The sequence below is a fragment of the Kogia breviceps genome, chromosome 16 (genome assembly GCF_026419965.1).
Source record: "Kogia breviceps isolate mKogBre1 chromosome 16, mKogBre1 haplotype 1, whole genome shotgun sequence".
NCBI lineage: Eukaryota > Metazoa > Chordata > Mammalia > Artiodactyla > Physeteridae > Kogia > Kogia breviceps.
Window position 1 is genome coordinate 17,080,801 of NC_081325.1, and position 15,144 is coordinate 17,095,944.

The 15,144-nt window shown below is 34.0% G+C and overlaps 1 protein-coding gene across 4 annotated transcripts in view; it reads left to right on the top strand.

Annotated features, from left to right (window-relative positions):
* The window catches only part of INTS6 (integrator complex subunit 6), a 111,007-nt gene that overhangs the window by 14,193 nt on the left and 81,670 nt on the right, over window positions 1–15,144 (top strand). For all 4 annotated transcript variants that reach the window (XR_009331688.2, XM_059041518.2, XM_059041517.2 and 1 more), the window contains one exon: window positions 10,018–10,107. Coding sequence is in view for 3 of the 4 variants with exons in the window: in XM_059041518.2 (XP_058897501.1) it covers window positions 10,018–10,107 (90 nt within the window). In the remaining variant the exon portion in view is untranslated. The remainder of the gene's footprint in view (window positions 1–10,017; window positions 10,108–15,144) is intronic.

Consider the following 15,144-nt stretch of genomic DNA (forward strand, 5'->3'; position numbering starts at 1 on the left):
TTGAATTTTTGTTGTACATTATAAATTGTCAATCCCATTTCTCAAACCAGTACGTTAGAAGGAATACCCAAGTAATCGCATCCAGAAAATTGGGCCTAAATCAAATAGTAGAAAGAGTAAGAGATCTTTACATCTAAATTTTATTGTTAATCAAGAAGGGATAATGTCTAATCCCAAACAAGATTATATTTAATGTAAATCCTAATGTAAAAAAGAGTTATCTTGTCATGTTCTTAGAGCTTCCATTTCAGTGAGCTATAGTATCAATCAAAAACATGTAGCAATCTGTGCAGGCACCCACCTATCCATATGTGACATCTGCTTTTTCATGAGGTTCATTTCTAACTTAAAACCTTGGTGGATTTGTATGTATAGATAGGAAGGCTTGTAAAAAATTGTTTTTAACAGTAGAATCCAAATATTATGTGGTTTTTTGTTTCCCAAATGTGTCATCTATTTTGAAAAATTTAAATCTATAAACACCTGAGAAGGTGCTTAGCATGAGCATCAGTACATGTTTGAATCAGAATTTAGCACGAATGAATTTCTAGAAACTCTTTACTCAAGTTCATGTACCTGTATAATGGATTTGGAGAAATTTAAACATTTCCTTCTAAAAACTTACTGAAATTGGGTTACCACAAATTCTTTCCTAGAAAATGAAAATTCTGTATATTATATATGGATTATATATATAATATATATAATAATATATAATATGTATATAATATGCATCGTATATATTATATATTTTATATAATATATATTATATATATATATCATATATATATCATATATGTATTTACAAAGCAGGGCCCCTTAAAACTAAATCTTACATTTTGATTTATACAATTAAATTATTTTGAGGTTGACCTTAAGCCATAGCATATGGGAAATAATAGACTATTAGTTTTTCCAAGTGCTTATCATGAATTATTTTCCTTTATTAAGTTTAATACTTTATTGCTAACTTTATTGATATGCAGTATTTATTAGGCAGTTCTCATTTTCAATTATAGTCTTAAAGATACTTAGGTAGAATGCTGTGGTTGAATTCCATCTTTTTTATAGGATAGCTGTGATATGTGTGAATGATTTTTTTGAGAGCATATTCATAGTGTGGATGTTTAGAAGGAAGTAATGATAATGGTTAAAGATGTGATTTAATCAGACTTTTGCAAAAGTAATATCTGTAGGTTTGGTGTAGTCAACAACCCAAGGAGATGATTATTTTTGATAGAATAGGCAGATCTGTATTTTCTTTTTTTTGAGGTTAAATTAATTTTCAGCATTATTGCTGTATAACTTTGCCTGTCTTTGAAAATGTGTTTTCATCTCGGCTTTTATTTTTTTACTTTTTCTGTTATGTTTCTAACTTTTTTTTTTTTAATTATTTTATTCTTTTGGCTGTGTCGTACAGCTTGTGGGATCTTAGTTGTCTGACCAGGGATCAAACCTGGGCCCTCGGCAGTGAGAGCACAGAGCCCTAACCACTGGACTGCTGGGGAATTCCCTAACATGTTTATTATTATATGCTTTGTTGGAATTAAATTAATACCACGTAATCCATTTAGTATAATGGATGTATTAGGTTCTTTATCCAGAATGTTAGTATTTCTTAAGTAAAATTATATTTCTGATATCCTTATTATTCTTTTCATGCCAGTATAAATACTGTTTGCCTGCTACTATGTATTAAATAATGCCAAAACCAATTATTTATTTGTTAGAGTAATCTTTAGTAATCCAAACTTTAGACTCCAGTTCAGATGTAAAACTCAAAATTCTGTGAAATTATTTAAATATATTTAATTTATATTACTGTCCTTTGATGCACTCATTGTTAGTCTTATCAGTCATTGAGTTTAACATTTATCTTTTTCACAAAGTCAAGCTAGTAATTCTTAAGTTCTTATAGTGAATATTTTTTACATTACTACTACTGCTGACCCTTGAATGACACTTACATTTGGAATTTTTTCTTGCATACTGCAGTACTACACAGTCTGGGTTTGGTTGAATCTGAGGTTGCGGAATCGCAGAATCGAAGGTCCGACTATAAAGTTCTATGTGTATTTTTGAGTGTGCAGAGGTCAGCGCCCCTAAACCCCTTACGTTCAAGGATCAGCTATATTTAGTTTATTATTTAAATCAAATCCTAGGATATTGCTCCTTACTCATTATGTTAGAATAAATATATGAGATTTCCTCCTACTTTTGCTCAAGTCTTACTATTCCATCTGTTTCTAATGTTTTTTTTTTCTTTTTTTTTTTTTTTTTTTTTTGCGGTACGCGGGCCTCTCACTGTTGTGGCTTCTCCCGTTGTGGAGCACAGGCTCCGGACGCGCAGACTCAGCGGCCATGGCTCACGGGCCCAGCTGCTTGGCGGCATGTGGGATCTTCCCGGGGCACGAACCCGTGTCCCCTGCATCGGCAGGCGGACTCTCAACCACTGCACCACCAGGGAAACCCCTCTAATGCTATTTTTTAAAAAAAATAAGGAATTAAATAGATAAAGGAACTGTATTGGTACACAATTGTATAATGGCATTACTTGAAACTAAAGATACATTTCTTTTAATGGGGAATTTTAACATGTTTTTCTTTAGTTTATACTTCAATGTACTCTAAGTACTAGGTTTCTGCACACTAGGAGATTTTTTTTTTAAAGTTTTATTTTTGGATACTAAGCACATTTTAATTTTGAAGAGTGCTTGTTTTGAATACGTAATAAATGCACGTGGTTAAGAAGTTCAGGCATTAGAGAAAGTTATACAGTTGCTCACTTTAGCTCTTCAGAGGCAACCATGATTAATCAGTTTATAGTGTGTATCCTTCAGAAATCTTTTGTATGTAGTCGAAGGTATTATTTTAAAAGCACTGATTTCTTTTTTTTTTTTGCTTTTTCAGCAAAAACTTTCTTTTTTTTGAATTTAATTTAATTTATTTTTTTATACAGCAGGTTCTTATTAGTTATCCATTTTATACATATTAGTGTATATATGTCAATCCCAATCTCCCAGTTCATCACACCACCACCCAAAGCACTAATTTCTTAAGATGAATATCTGAGTTTTTATATCAAAAGACTTATTTATGCCCCACCACTTGGGATCTTGACTCTAAAAGTAATCTTGCTGAATTTGAAAACAAACATAAAATTTGTAATTCTGGCCTTGGAATATTGATTTCAATGTAAGCCTGTTGGGCCTTTACTGACTTAAATAATGATTATATTTTGTTTGGAACACGTAATTAATGAGTTGTGTATTCATCCCTGTAATATAATGAACCCCTCCCACCCTTAAAAAAAAAAAGCTAAACAATATTAATGACAATGAGTTATTGAATACAAAATATAATTTGCACATCAAAACTGATTTCATAGGTCTTATTGCTAGAGTTTGAGGCTAAAATTTAAAAAAGGAACTGATTTAAAGAAAAATATTAAGAATATAAATATTAGTGCAGGTAATAAGTAGATATTGAAAAAATTCTGGTTGTGGAATTCAAATGTTGGAAGTTTGAGCAATACTGAACTAAAGAATGTTATTTATTCTGGTTGACTTGTGTTGCAAAGTATGTATTAAAAGCCTCTTTTCTCAATTCTGTATAGTTGTAGAAGTGTTTATTAGTATTATGACTAATAAGGCTTTGGATGTGAATTGCAATCTAATACTTTTAGAAATAAGCTTAAAGTAGAAGAATACGTTTAATGTTAATGTTTCTGTTTTTAATATTTTTTATAGAATCTGATTTTTGACAAATTATAAAGGGAAATGTCAGAAAAAGTTTCTAAATGAATATGAGGTGGTTTATCATATTTTAGAACATATATTGTTACCTCTTTATTATCTATGGTAATAGAGAAAAATAAGGTAGGTAATGCAGGACTCTTTTCATATTTTCAGTATTTATACAGATTCTACAGTGATGTAAATAAAGGGGGAACCTAAAGCTCTAGTCTTGAACTTAACTTATGAAATTTTTAGCAGCAATCCTGCTAGGTACTTGTCCAGTATATGCATGAGAACCTTTAGTGATGTAGTACTTATTTTTGTTGTCACTGTAATTTACTTGAAAAGGAAGTTTTAGATTGAAAAAAAGCAGGGGCTCTTTCTGGAAGTTTTTGATTTTCTGCTAGATAATATACTTTTAGCCTAGATGTATAATGTTATATATTGTAACATCTTTTTGGTTGATTTCTGTTGGCCATAGCTTTCCTGGCACATAGCAAAATAGCTAGCTGGTAGTAGATGTGGGTTAGCCAAAAATGCTCTCACAGGAAAGAGCCAGTGGAACTTGGGTGTACATTTTCCCTGCCCTGGGAAAAGTGTAGCATAGACAGGCACTTGGCTGTCTTTCTGGGATTTGTTTAAAGCAGTGATAATCATGGTGGAGCATGGTGGCACGGGAAGAAAACTTGAGACCTTTGGTCCTGCAGCAGAGGTAGCCACTAAAAGGTCTGCTGAATGCTCAGGGCTGCCTTCCTTTTGCTTCAGAAGATAATAAAGACACGTTTAAGGGTACAATAAAATTCCTGTGCCTCTTCCCCCTACATTTAAATTTCTTGGGTAAAACTAAAACTGCTGATTCTGAGAACCAGGTTAGTTTATATTTGAAGGTAAATTAGCCTTGATTTTATGTTTTCAAAACTATTTTTGCTAAATAACTTGTTTTAACATTTTCAAAAGCATTTTCTTTGCAAAAATGAAATCGGTTTTAGTGGATAAGACCTACTTACTTTAATTATATTCTTTAAATTTTCTTATTGAGATTTTATGCCTTAATTCGTTTAACATCAGAATACTGTTAAATTATTGAGAGAACTTATGTGAAGTAAAAGTTTTTGTATTTGTCTTTAACAAAACTCTTTTACCTGAGACTTTTGACCAATATTCAAACCAAATTTTCTAAATGACAAGATTTCCATTAGTAAATATTTCTAGAGGTGTAGAGTATTATACTTTGTGCTGTATTTTTTGTTACATGTCTAGATTTCTTTACACCAAAAACCAGTGAGAGTAAAACATCTGAGTTTAGTTTTGCTAATGGCAAAAGTAAACTTTTAGTCCCTCTACTGGTTGCCTTTGTTGTAGCAGAGCTTAAATTTTTTTTTTTTTTAAATCTTTTCAACTCTTAACTAAGATAAAGTCTAGCTTTATGACCAAGGTGAATTTTGAGGTAAATTCTAATATGAACTGTCCCCAAATTGAGTGACTTCATGAGCATACTTATTAAGAATAAAAATGGAAAGTAGTGACTTTTAAATATAAAGATTTGAGAATTATTAAACTGCAGAGGCTTGGCCCTGAATAGCTAAAAACATTATATTACACTGATTAAATCATAACTTTAGACTTTTGAAATGTTAAATTATTTTTTGTAAAACGTGAAAAAAAATAATCTTGTGATACTGGCAGACAACCAAAAATGTGCTTTAGTTTGCTGGATAAAAGAGAATGTCAGAGAAAGATGCCAGTTACTTATGTGCCTCTGCCAAGAGTAAGTGTACTACCAAAGGCGGAGGAGGAGCAGCCTAAATAAGAAGCTTCATGGCACAACATGGTCTGCTCATTTGCTGCAGGTGATTTAGAAATTTATGCTTAGATAAATGTTAAGACAGTCAGCTTTATATAGAGGTTGGGATAACTTTTCCCTGAAGAAAAAAACCCCTCCTTTTGTGTATAAATTATGTTCATTAAATCATTATTCTAATTTAAAAAAAATGTGTTTAGTTTTGGCTGCATCAGGTCTTAGTTGCAGCACGTGGGATCTTCGATGAGGCACCTGGGATCTTTCCTTGTGGCACGCAGACTCTTCGTTGCGGTGCACAGGCTTCTCTCTACTTGTGGTGTGTGGGTTTTCTCTTATCTAGTTGTGGCGTGTAGGCTACAGGGTGCGTGGGCTCTATAGTTGTGGTGCACAGGTTCCAGAGCACGTGGGCTCTGTAGTTTTTCAGGACGCGGGCTTTCTAGTTGAGGCGCATGAGCTCAGTAGTTCTGGTGCACAGGCTTAGTTGCCCCCGTGGCATGTGGGATCTTAGTTCCCCGACAAGGGATCGAACCCGAGTCCCCCGCGTTGTAAGAAGTATTCTTTACCACTGGACCACCAGGGAAGTCCCTCATTATTCTAATTTTTATCATAACTAACACGATTGCTTTTCTTATTGTGATTCTTGACTAAGCTCTCACCTTAGAAAGGAAGGGATCTTAGGCACAGTAGGGTTAAGTGAGTAAATAGGTGAAATGAGGATAGCCATATTTTTCTTTACTTTTCTCTGCCTTTGGTCTTTACCTGTATTTTCCAAAATTTAAAGTAATTAAAAACTTAATATTTATTTTTTTGTTTGTATGTAAAGTGAATGTTGATTGAAGTTATATAGTTTTCAAAAGTAAGTGATACCTATCTTATCTATATAACATTTTGTTTTACTGTGTTTTTGCTGGGAGGTGGTATATTGATTTATATATAGAAAAATTGGTAGGTAAGACATCACAGAGCAACAGGAAACCAAGTAATGGAATAGTCCTACTGTATGTAGTTAATTTTACTGCAGATAGAATATAGTAAACCAAACTAATTGTAATAACATTCATTGTTGTGTGACTGTGGCACAACCCAGGTTGGTGTAGAATTGTATTCAAGAGAATTTAGCTGCTACCAGTAGGACCTTCAGATGCTATAGAAAGACCATGTGGTTTAGAGTTGGAATCATGTTCTGGCATTGCCAGTTACAACTGTGTGACTTAGGGTTATATTGTTTAATCTCCCTGAACATTTTACCTCACCAAGTTTTTAGGGTCAAATGAGATAAATATAAGTGCTTTATTGTTATTATCAAGTACCTGGTTATTACAGTAATTTCAGGCATAGACGCTGAGGAGTATTATGTGTATAAGACTCTAGTAAAGTATCAATTGGAAGCTTTGTCATCAAGGAAAAAGTAACTTTGATTTTAGTGTGAATTTAGCTTAAATTTTAATAACTCAGACTTTTTGCTAAATTTTAATACATTTGAACTTTTAGACATTGTGTTTCTTTAGAAAGTACGTATAAGCTTTTGGGTGGACATCATCATCTGTAAAGTTCTTAATAACTGTAAACCATTATCGTTTAATTATAAATATGACCAATCCTTCGGCGGATAATTCTATCACGCTTACACAGAAATAAGAATAGGTGGGTGCCCAACTTTTGATCAGAAAGTATGACTTAGATTTAGGTTAAAATGTAAAGGTGATACAGAGACACTTTTGCAAGTATTTAGTCCATGCTCTAGTGGCGTTAACAGATTTGCATGTCAGCCAAAGTAGTTTTAGCTTAAGGGTGAAAGCGAAGATACTAGGACTTCTTGATTTACTTTATCTCCCTGTGCTAATTTTTGAGCTAAAATGGTATTTGTAGAGACCAGGAGAGGAGAGTTATTATAGGTACATAGGTACATACATTTATGATGTGTGAGAGTAGTGATTATGTATCATGCACTTAACACAATTCCTATGTATGGTAGCCACTCAGTAAATGTTTGAATGACAAACATGAATGAATGGACAATGGATGGCTGGACATATGTAGGAAGGAGGTGGTATACCCTTGTAGCCTAGCAAATTGCTATACAGTAAATTTGGGAAGCACTCATTTATATTGAGGTAAAGGTAAGTAACATCTATATATTTTGAAGCTTGTTGAAGTTTGAGTAATTCCGAGTGGCTCTGTGAACTTGGGCAGGTCTATATTAGGCTATAATCAGTGAATCAATGAATATTTAACTGTCCAATGCTTACATATTTTGTGCTCAGTGCTGAGGCAGAATTATGACATCCTTGCCTTCAGAGTATTCAAACAGGAAACAATAGCAAACAGTACAAGATGGTGTATTTTTTAAGAAGTGTAGTAAAAACGCATAACAAAATTTACCACCTTAACCATTTTTAAGTGTAGAGTTCAGTAGTGTTAATTACATTTATGTTGTTGTGTGAGGTGTTGTATATTTAAATTGAAAATATGAGAAGGAGAGGATAAATGCTGTGGGGAAGTGGTATTCAAAATGTACTCCATGAAAGCACTCCAAATCCAGTTTTATTTGAGGAAACCTTATATTTATACTTTCATTTACTTAAGTTTGAAAACTACCACTATTAAAATTTGGAGAGGGAAAGGGCTGAATTATTCAAGGCCAGAGTAATCAGGGAAGGTTTCAAGGCAGAAGAGGAAGACTTAAACTGGACCTTAAAAAATGATTAGGAATTGGATGGGTTGTGGGCAGGGAAAAGGAAAAGCATTCTTCTTGAGGGAGCCAATCAAAGCTTAGAGGTTGGGAATATGAACATTGCCTGTTTCTCTATTAACGAGAAGATCTGCATTATGAGAATTTATTTTTTATGTTGGGGGTGAATGATGTGTAATGTAATGTTTCCCAAAATGTGTTCCACCTGCCATGAATGTTGTAGAGGAGGAAGGGAAGGGAAATTCATGTCTTTATCCTGCAAGGTTCTAGTAACATTTGAATGCGACTGTGCGTTTGAGAGCTTAAAATATTGTATCCAACGTATTTTAATTTTATATGACCAGAGGAAGTTTTCTCTACCTGGAACCATTGTTTCTTGGACACCAGTTTGAAAACTGTGTATGCCACTTACATACACTTTCTTGACTTGATCAAGAAATTTAACATACCAGATATCCCCCTGCTCCCACTTTATGATTAGGTTATCATCACAGTTACTGTATGTGAAAAGTGTTGGTAAACTCATTCAACAAATACGGAGTACTGTAATCTGCTAATGATTGAGAGTTATATAAATGTAAGGAAAATGTTACAGAACCATAAGATATTACATGCATATAACCCTTCTACATTCTTGCTATTCTATGTATGGTCAGTGAAGATTAGCGTCTCCTAGCCTGCAGTCTTGTTAGAAATGCGAAACCTTAGTCTTTGTCCCAGCCTTATTGAACCAGAGCCTGCATTTTATTAAGATCACCAAGTGATTCACATGCCCATTAAAGTGTGCATTTGTCGTACGCTGTTTTACGTCATATCCAACACAACTTTGTTCTGTCCTTTCTTGAACACTGTTAGTAGCAGAGAATTTAATACCTTTGATTTCCAGCTTAGGGTTTACCCTCTTGAAACTTCTACCCTCTGGTCATGGTTTTGTCTTAAAGAGTTATACAGAATCTGCTTCATTGTCTCAAATGAGAGTCATTTATATGTAAAAGATAAGCTTATGTTTATCTGAGTCCCTAACAAAAATGTGTCACCTAGAATTGATCATAGTACTCATAGAGTGACTTGACCAGAGATTTGAATGGAAGTTATTGAAGTTAATTCACCTTAACTGTAGAGCATTTAAGAGCTCTGTGCCACTGTGTTCCATTGCCTCCGCTGCTGTTATTTTTTTACTCCTCTAGCCAACCAGTTTCTTTAAGCAGCCATCCTTCTTACTTTTAACTTTTCATATTGGACTGTTCTTAAATTTTGCTAAGCTCAGGTTAGGCCTAGTGTTTCTTTGGAACCAGCTCTTAGAGCCCTTCCATACCTAGTCACTTGGTTAGATACTTTGATTATAGGCATAGATTACTTGGTAAAGGATCACCTAGTATTTTGCCTTCCTCTTTAATAAGTTTCTAAAGAAAATTACCTATCATTTTAATTTGTAATATCTAGATATGTCAAATCATTAGAATTGAAATGTAGGGTTCCTTTTAAGAAATTAAATACTTTAAGTTACATAAATATAGATTCTCACTGTAAAAATTAATACAATACAAAAATGTAGAAGTGAAAAATTCATTTTTTCTCTTTCTAATTCTAACCCTTCAAAGTTAACCTCTGTTTAGTTTACATTTCCTTCTAAACCTTTAAAAAAATGTACAAAAGGTATGTGCTATAAATAAAATTTAAAAACAAGAAAGGGGGATTTATATACTGTTCTGAAAATTGACTTTTTACTCAGAAAAATTAAGCTGATCTCTAGACCTTAATACAATCGATGTGTTTTTTGACTTTAGGGAAGAAACCCTTTTTTTTTGGAGCCAGCAATAATTATTACAATTACTGATGGGAGCAAGTTGACTACTACCAGTGGAGTCCAGGATGAGGTAAGTTATGTTTATATCAGCATGGATTATGCAAATGCAGTTGAAAAATCTTTATGTGTACATTGTAGGATATTGAAACCTTAAGTAGGTTCTCTCTTTATTTGATACAATCTAGAGTCATCTGGCTCCTAGAACTCATTTACCTTCTCTGTTGTTTGTAGCAATGGCCTCTAAATTTTCTTGAATAGGAATCCCTTCTGTGAAAAATTTTGGAGCCTACCAAATATGTGAGGGTCACAGTGTCAGTTCATGTAGTAAATTTAGTAAAATGAATTCTTATTTTCAGGCTAAAAAAATGGAGACAGCATTCTAATAATTTCTTCCTATATTTCAGTGGTTTGTCATGTGTACTGCACTATGGAGACTATGCACTATGGAGACTCCTAGACTAGAGTACAGCAAAGCCAAGAGGAGGTTAAAACTAGGAAAAGTGAAGGTGTTTGGGCATTTTAATTCTAAGTCAAATACCATATAAATAATTTACAGCTAACCACGTATTCTCTACTAGCATGCATTGTGCAGAGTTGGTTGTGTGTGATGTGATAGGGTGAGTGCAAGAGGTTTATTTTAACTTTAAGCTGTTTTTAGTTTAGTATTTGAACTGCTCTTTTTGTTGTTGTTGAGGCATGTGGGATCTTTCGTTGCGGCGTGTAGGCTCTTTGTTGTGGTGTGCAGGCTTCTCTTGAGTTGTGGCATGTGGGTTTTCTCTTCTCTAGTTGTGGTGCACAGGCTCCAGGGCGTGTGGCCTCTGTAGTTTGTGGCACGCAGGCTCTAGTTGAAGTGCACGAGCTCAATAGTTGTGGCACATGGGCTTAGTTGCCCCTCAGCATGTGGGATCTTAGTTCCTTGACCAGGGATTGAACCCGTGTCCCCTGCATTGCAAGGCAGATTCTTTACCACTGGACCACCAGGGAAGTCCCTGAACATTGCTTTTGAACATTTCGTTTATTAAAATAGGTTGTTGTAGAAAGGAGATGGTTTAGGCTACTCTCTTTACTGCTTGCATTTGATTTAGAATCTTAATTTTAATTCTCACTGTATTTACCCACACGGTTTGATTAAGTAGGAAGCATATAGTCTTTAAGTTCAGTAATTTTTAGAAATACTTTCATTTGTGTGACATTGTGGAATGCAAATTGGATATGGAGTCAGGACACGTGGGTTCTAGTCATTGTTCAACTACTTTCTAGCAGTGAAGTTTGTATCAGTTACCTAGCTTCCCTAAATTTCTATCCTTGTTCGTGAAATAAGGGTGATAATTCTTGCCTTACCTCATAGGGTCGTTGGAAGACTGAAATGAAATAATGTATGTGAAAGTGCTTGGTAGGCTGTAACAAAAAGAACAACTGTATTGTTCTATCATGAAGCATTGGAACTAGTAAAGAATTGTTATTGCCTGATCTTGACTTGAGGGGAAAAGAGCCAGAATTATTTTGTTTGAGCAGTTGATGTTGAAGGGAGTTCAGGATATAATTCATAGAGAAACAGTTGAAAAATTTAGGTAGATTAAAATTCATAATTAAATAATTTATAGTCTATACATAATTAGTAGCCTTGGAACACTCCATAGCTGAACTTAATGGATTTGGGGGCTTTCTTAAACTTAGTTGATGTGTATAGCCAATTATATCCTGCCACTATCAGGAACAGATAGACATTGATTATATACATGAACAATCAATATATTGCTTAACTAAAATTGAAGCTCCCAAACTGATAATTCCCACTTTACTTTCCTTTTGAAAAATTTGACTGAGAGAAAGATTGAGATATCAATAATCAGGTCAGAAATACTAATGGTTTTGTTTTGTAGTTACGATGACTACAAAGGTATTTTTCATTTATATTTATGTTTACATTTACATTTATATTTATATTTATATTCCTACATGTGAGATTATCCATTCAAGGTGCTCTGGTCTTACCACCTTTGTAGAAATGCGCTTTGGGGTATAGTATATTTTGTTCCCATATATCTGGATCTGGCTTGTTTGTAATATTTGTTTTGTAGGACCTCCTCTAGCTTTAAAAAAATATCTTGAAATATACATAGATGTTGGAATTGCTCACCTTTCTTCCTAGGCCCTTGGGAAAGATATTGGAGAAATAGACCTATGTGTTTATAACAACCTAAAACTCCTTGCTAGTAAAGTTGGGAAGATTTTCCTGTGGGCCAGGAGCTTACCTTTTAGTTCTCTTATATCTTCTACAATATTTAGCATAGTTCTGAGAACAGAGCTTATATTTTAAAAATATTGATTATAAATATTGTTGTATTGAGTCTGATAGTCATCAAGATTAAAATTGATCACTGCTACTTCTTATCTGAGGTGGAAGAGTCATTTGTTATAAGGCAAAGGTTTATTTTGGATATGCGGTTGGAACATAGGTTTCTGAGTTGTGTTGGGTTTCAAGTTTAGGAGTTTCTTCGATCATCGGCATGTTTGGTTCTTAATGTTCCAACCGAGACTCATTTTGTGGGCCAGAGGATGTACCCTATATGTGTATATTGTGGAAGCTTAATTTTAAAAAGAATTTATTTTATTTATTTATTTTTTTATACAGCAGGTTCTTATTAGTTACCTATTTTATACATATTAGTATATATGTATGTCAATCTCAATCTCCCAATTCATCCACCACTATTCCCCCCCCCCCCACTTTTCCCCCGCTTGGTGTCCATATGTTTGTTCTCTACGTCTGTGTCTCAATTTCTGCCTTGCAAACCGGTTGATCTGTAACATTTTTCTAGATTCCACATATATGTGTTAATATATGGTATTTGTTTTTCTCTTTCTGACTTTACTCTGTATGACAGTCTCTAGGTCCATCCACATCTCTAAAAATGACCCAATTTCATTCCTTTTTATGGCTGAGTAATATTCCATTGTATATATGTACCACATATCTTCTTCATCCATTTGTCTGTCAATGGGCACTTAGGTTGCTGCAATGAACATTGGGGTGCGTGTGTCTTTTTGAATTATGGTTTTCTCTGGGTATATGAACAGTAGTGATGGAATGCTGGTCTCTTCTAGTATAAGTAATTAAATTATGTTATTCATTTTGAAGAGAATTATCAATTTATAAAAAGCATAAAGGTGCTTTTTGGTTTGCTTTTGTGTTTGTGTGTGTATGCATGTGTGTGGTACATGTGATCTATATTGTTGTAATTTCTACTAGGAGATAACAAGCAGAATGTTCCCTTTGCCTCTTTCTCTTCAGTTCTCTTAACGTTTGCCTTTGGCAAAACTTGATTCTTTTTAAAGATTTATTGAATGAATGATTGTGTTGATGATTTCCACATTAGGTATGTGTATAATTCTTGATTACCTGTGACCACTATTAATGTGACCTGTTACTGTTTATGGAGTTGTGCATCCCACCCATACAATACCCTTTGCTTACAAGTTATATTATCTCACCTAGTGTATTTTATCTGTTCTGCCAGTGCTGTTTTTTAGGAATAAGTGTTCTGCTGCTTTGAAATCATCCTTATGGCATATAAGGAAATATGGAGCTCATCTAGTATTACTTTTTATTTTACAAATGAGGAAATTGAGATCCAGGGAGGCAAAGTGATTTGCTGAAGGTTATAACATTTATTATTGCCAAATTCTGGATTAGAATTGATCTAAATTCTAAAGACATCCCAGCCCCTCAAGACCCAGTGCTTTTTCCCTGATGCTATCTACAGTCTTTCTGTTTGATTCTATTATTGTATGTTCTGGAAATTTACGTTCTATTTACCTGATTTCCTGTTTGTCTGCTTCCGTTTTCTATACATTTGTGATGTAGGTATTATGTTCTTATTCACTCAGTGTCCCTTGAGGGACTGTTATGACCTGGGCATTTCTAGTCAGTGAAGATAACAAAGATGAATAGGGTGCATTTCTGGTTCTTAAGTTCACAGTCTTATGGGGGAGGATTGCCTGTTAAGTGGTTTTATGAATGATAAACTAGAGATGCCTACTAGGTGTATGGGAGCGCTGAAGAGGGAGGGGAGGGTTAATATTACCTGTCTTGTACATATGTCAAATCCTGTGTAATGTGAATTTTTATAGTCATTTTAATTTTGATTAAATGCAAGGATCTTGTGGATGATTTGGTATAGGATGTGGCTCATAGATTATATCTGTGAAAGTTATAGAGAAACCTGGTACAAAGTTGTTTTGAGTGTAGAAAATAGTTAATGGAAAAACTTGGTGCCGTACTGTAGCCTCCTGACCTGGCTAAATTTATACAGGCCAGAATGATCTAATAACTTATAACTTGTTTGTCAAAATAATTTAGGGATACCATTTCCTCTGTGACGGTTCATCATTTAGCAGTATGTTAGGAATTACAAGAGAAACAGTGTGTATTATGGACAAAAATCCTGAGCTATATAAAATCATTTTACCTTAATTTATAATTTCAATGATCTTTTTTGGCCTTATTTAAATAAAAGTCCAGGCCATTGTCAGAATTGTTCATGAGTGTGTGTGTGTTTCTAGTGTAGTGTTTTTGGGTAACTCTGTAGGACTTTTGATGACTGCTTGTGATGGAAGAGTATGTGTGTGTTTTGTGACTTTTTTTCTTTTTAAATGTAGCTATTTGGTAAAACTGGTTGTTTGCCGTACTTTCACTTATGAGCTCTGAGTTAGATGGGATTTTGAATTCTGATACACAAGAAATCTATATTTCTTATTGCCATAATAGTCATTTTTGGTGTTTTTTTTTCATCTTTGGTGTTGATAAACATACTTGTGGTCATATACTCATAATACCATTTATCATGTTATGTTACTAATGTATCAGATGTTTTGGTAGAATCACCAAATTTTAATTAGAGTTATTGAAAAAAAATTTTTTTTCTGGTTTTTATTGCTTGCAAAGGTCGTCTCTAGTACTCTTTTGCAGTGGAAAGCTATTCTGTGCTATGATTCCAGGAACACACGGCTAACTATATTGCTCAATAAAGTAGTCAGAAGAAGTGCTGCCAGTACCTTCTTGGTGATGAATGACTTTCCAGGATCATGTAGCAGTTAGTTTTCT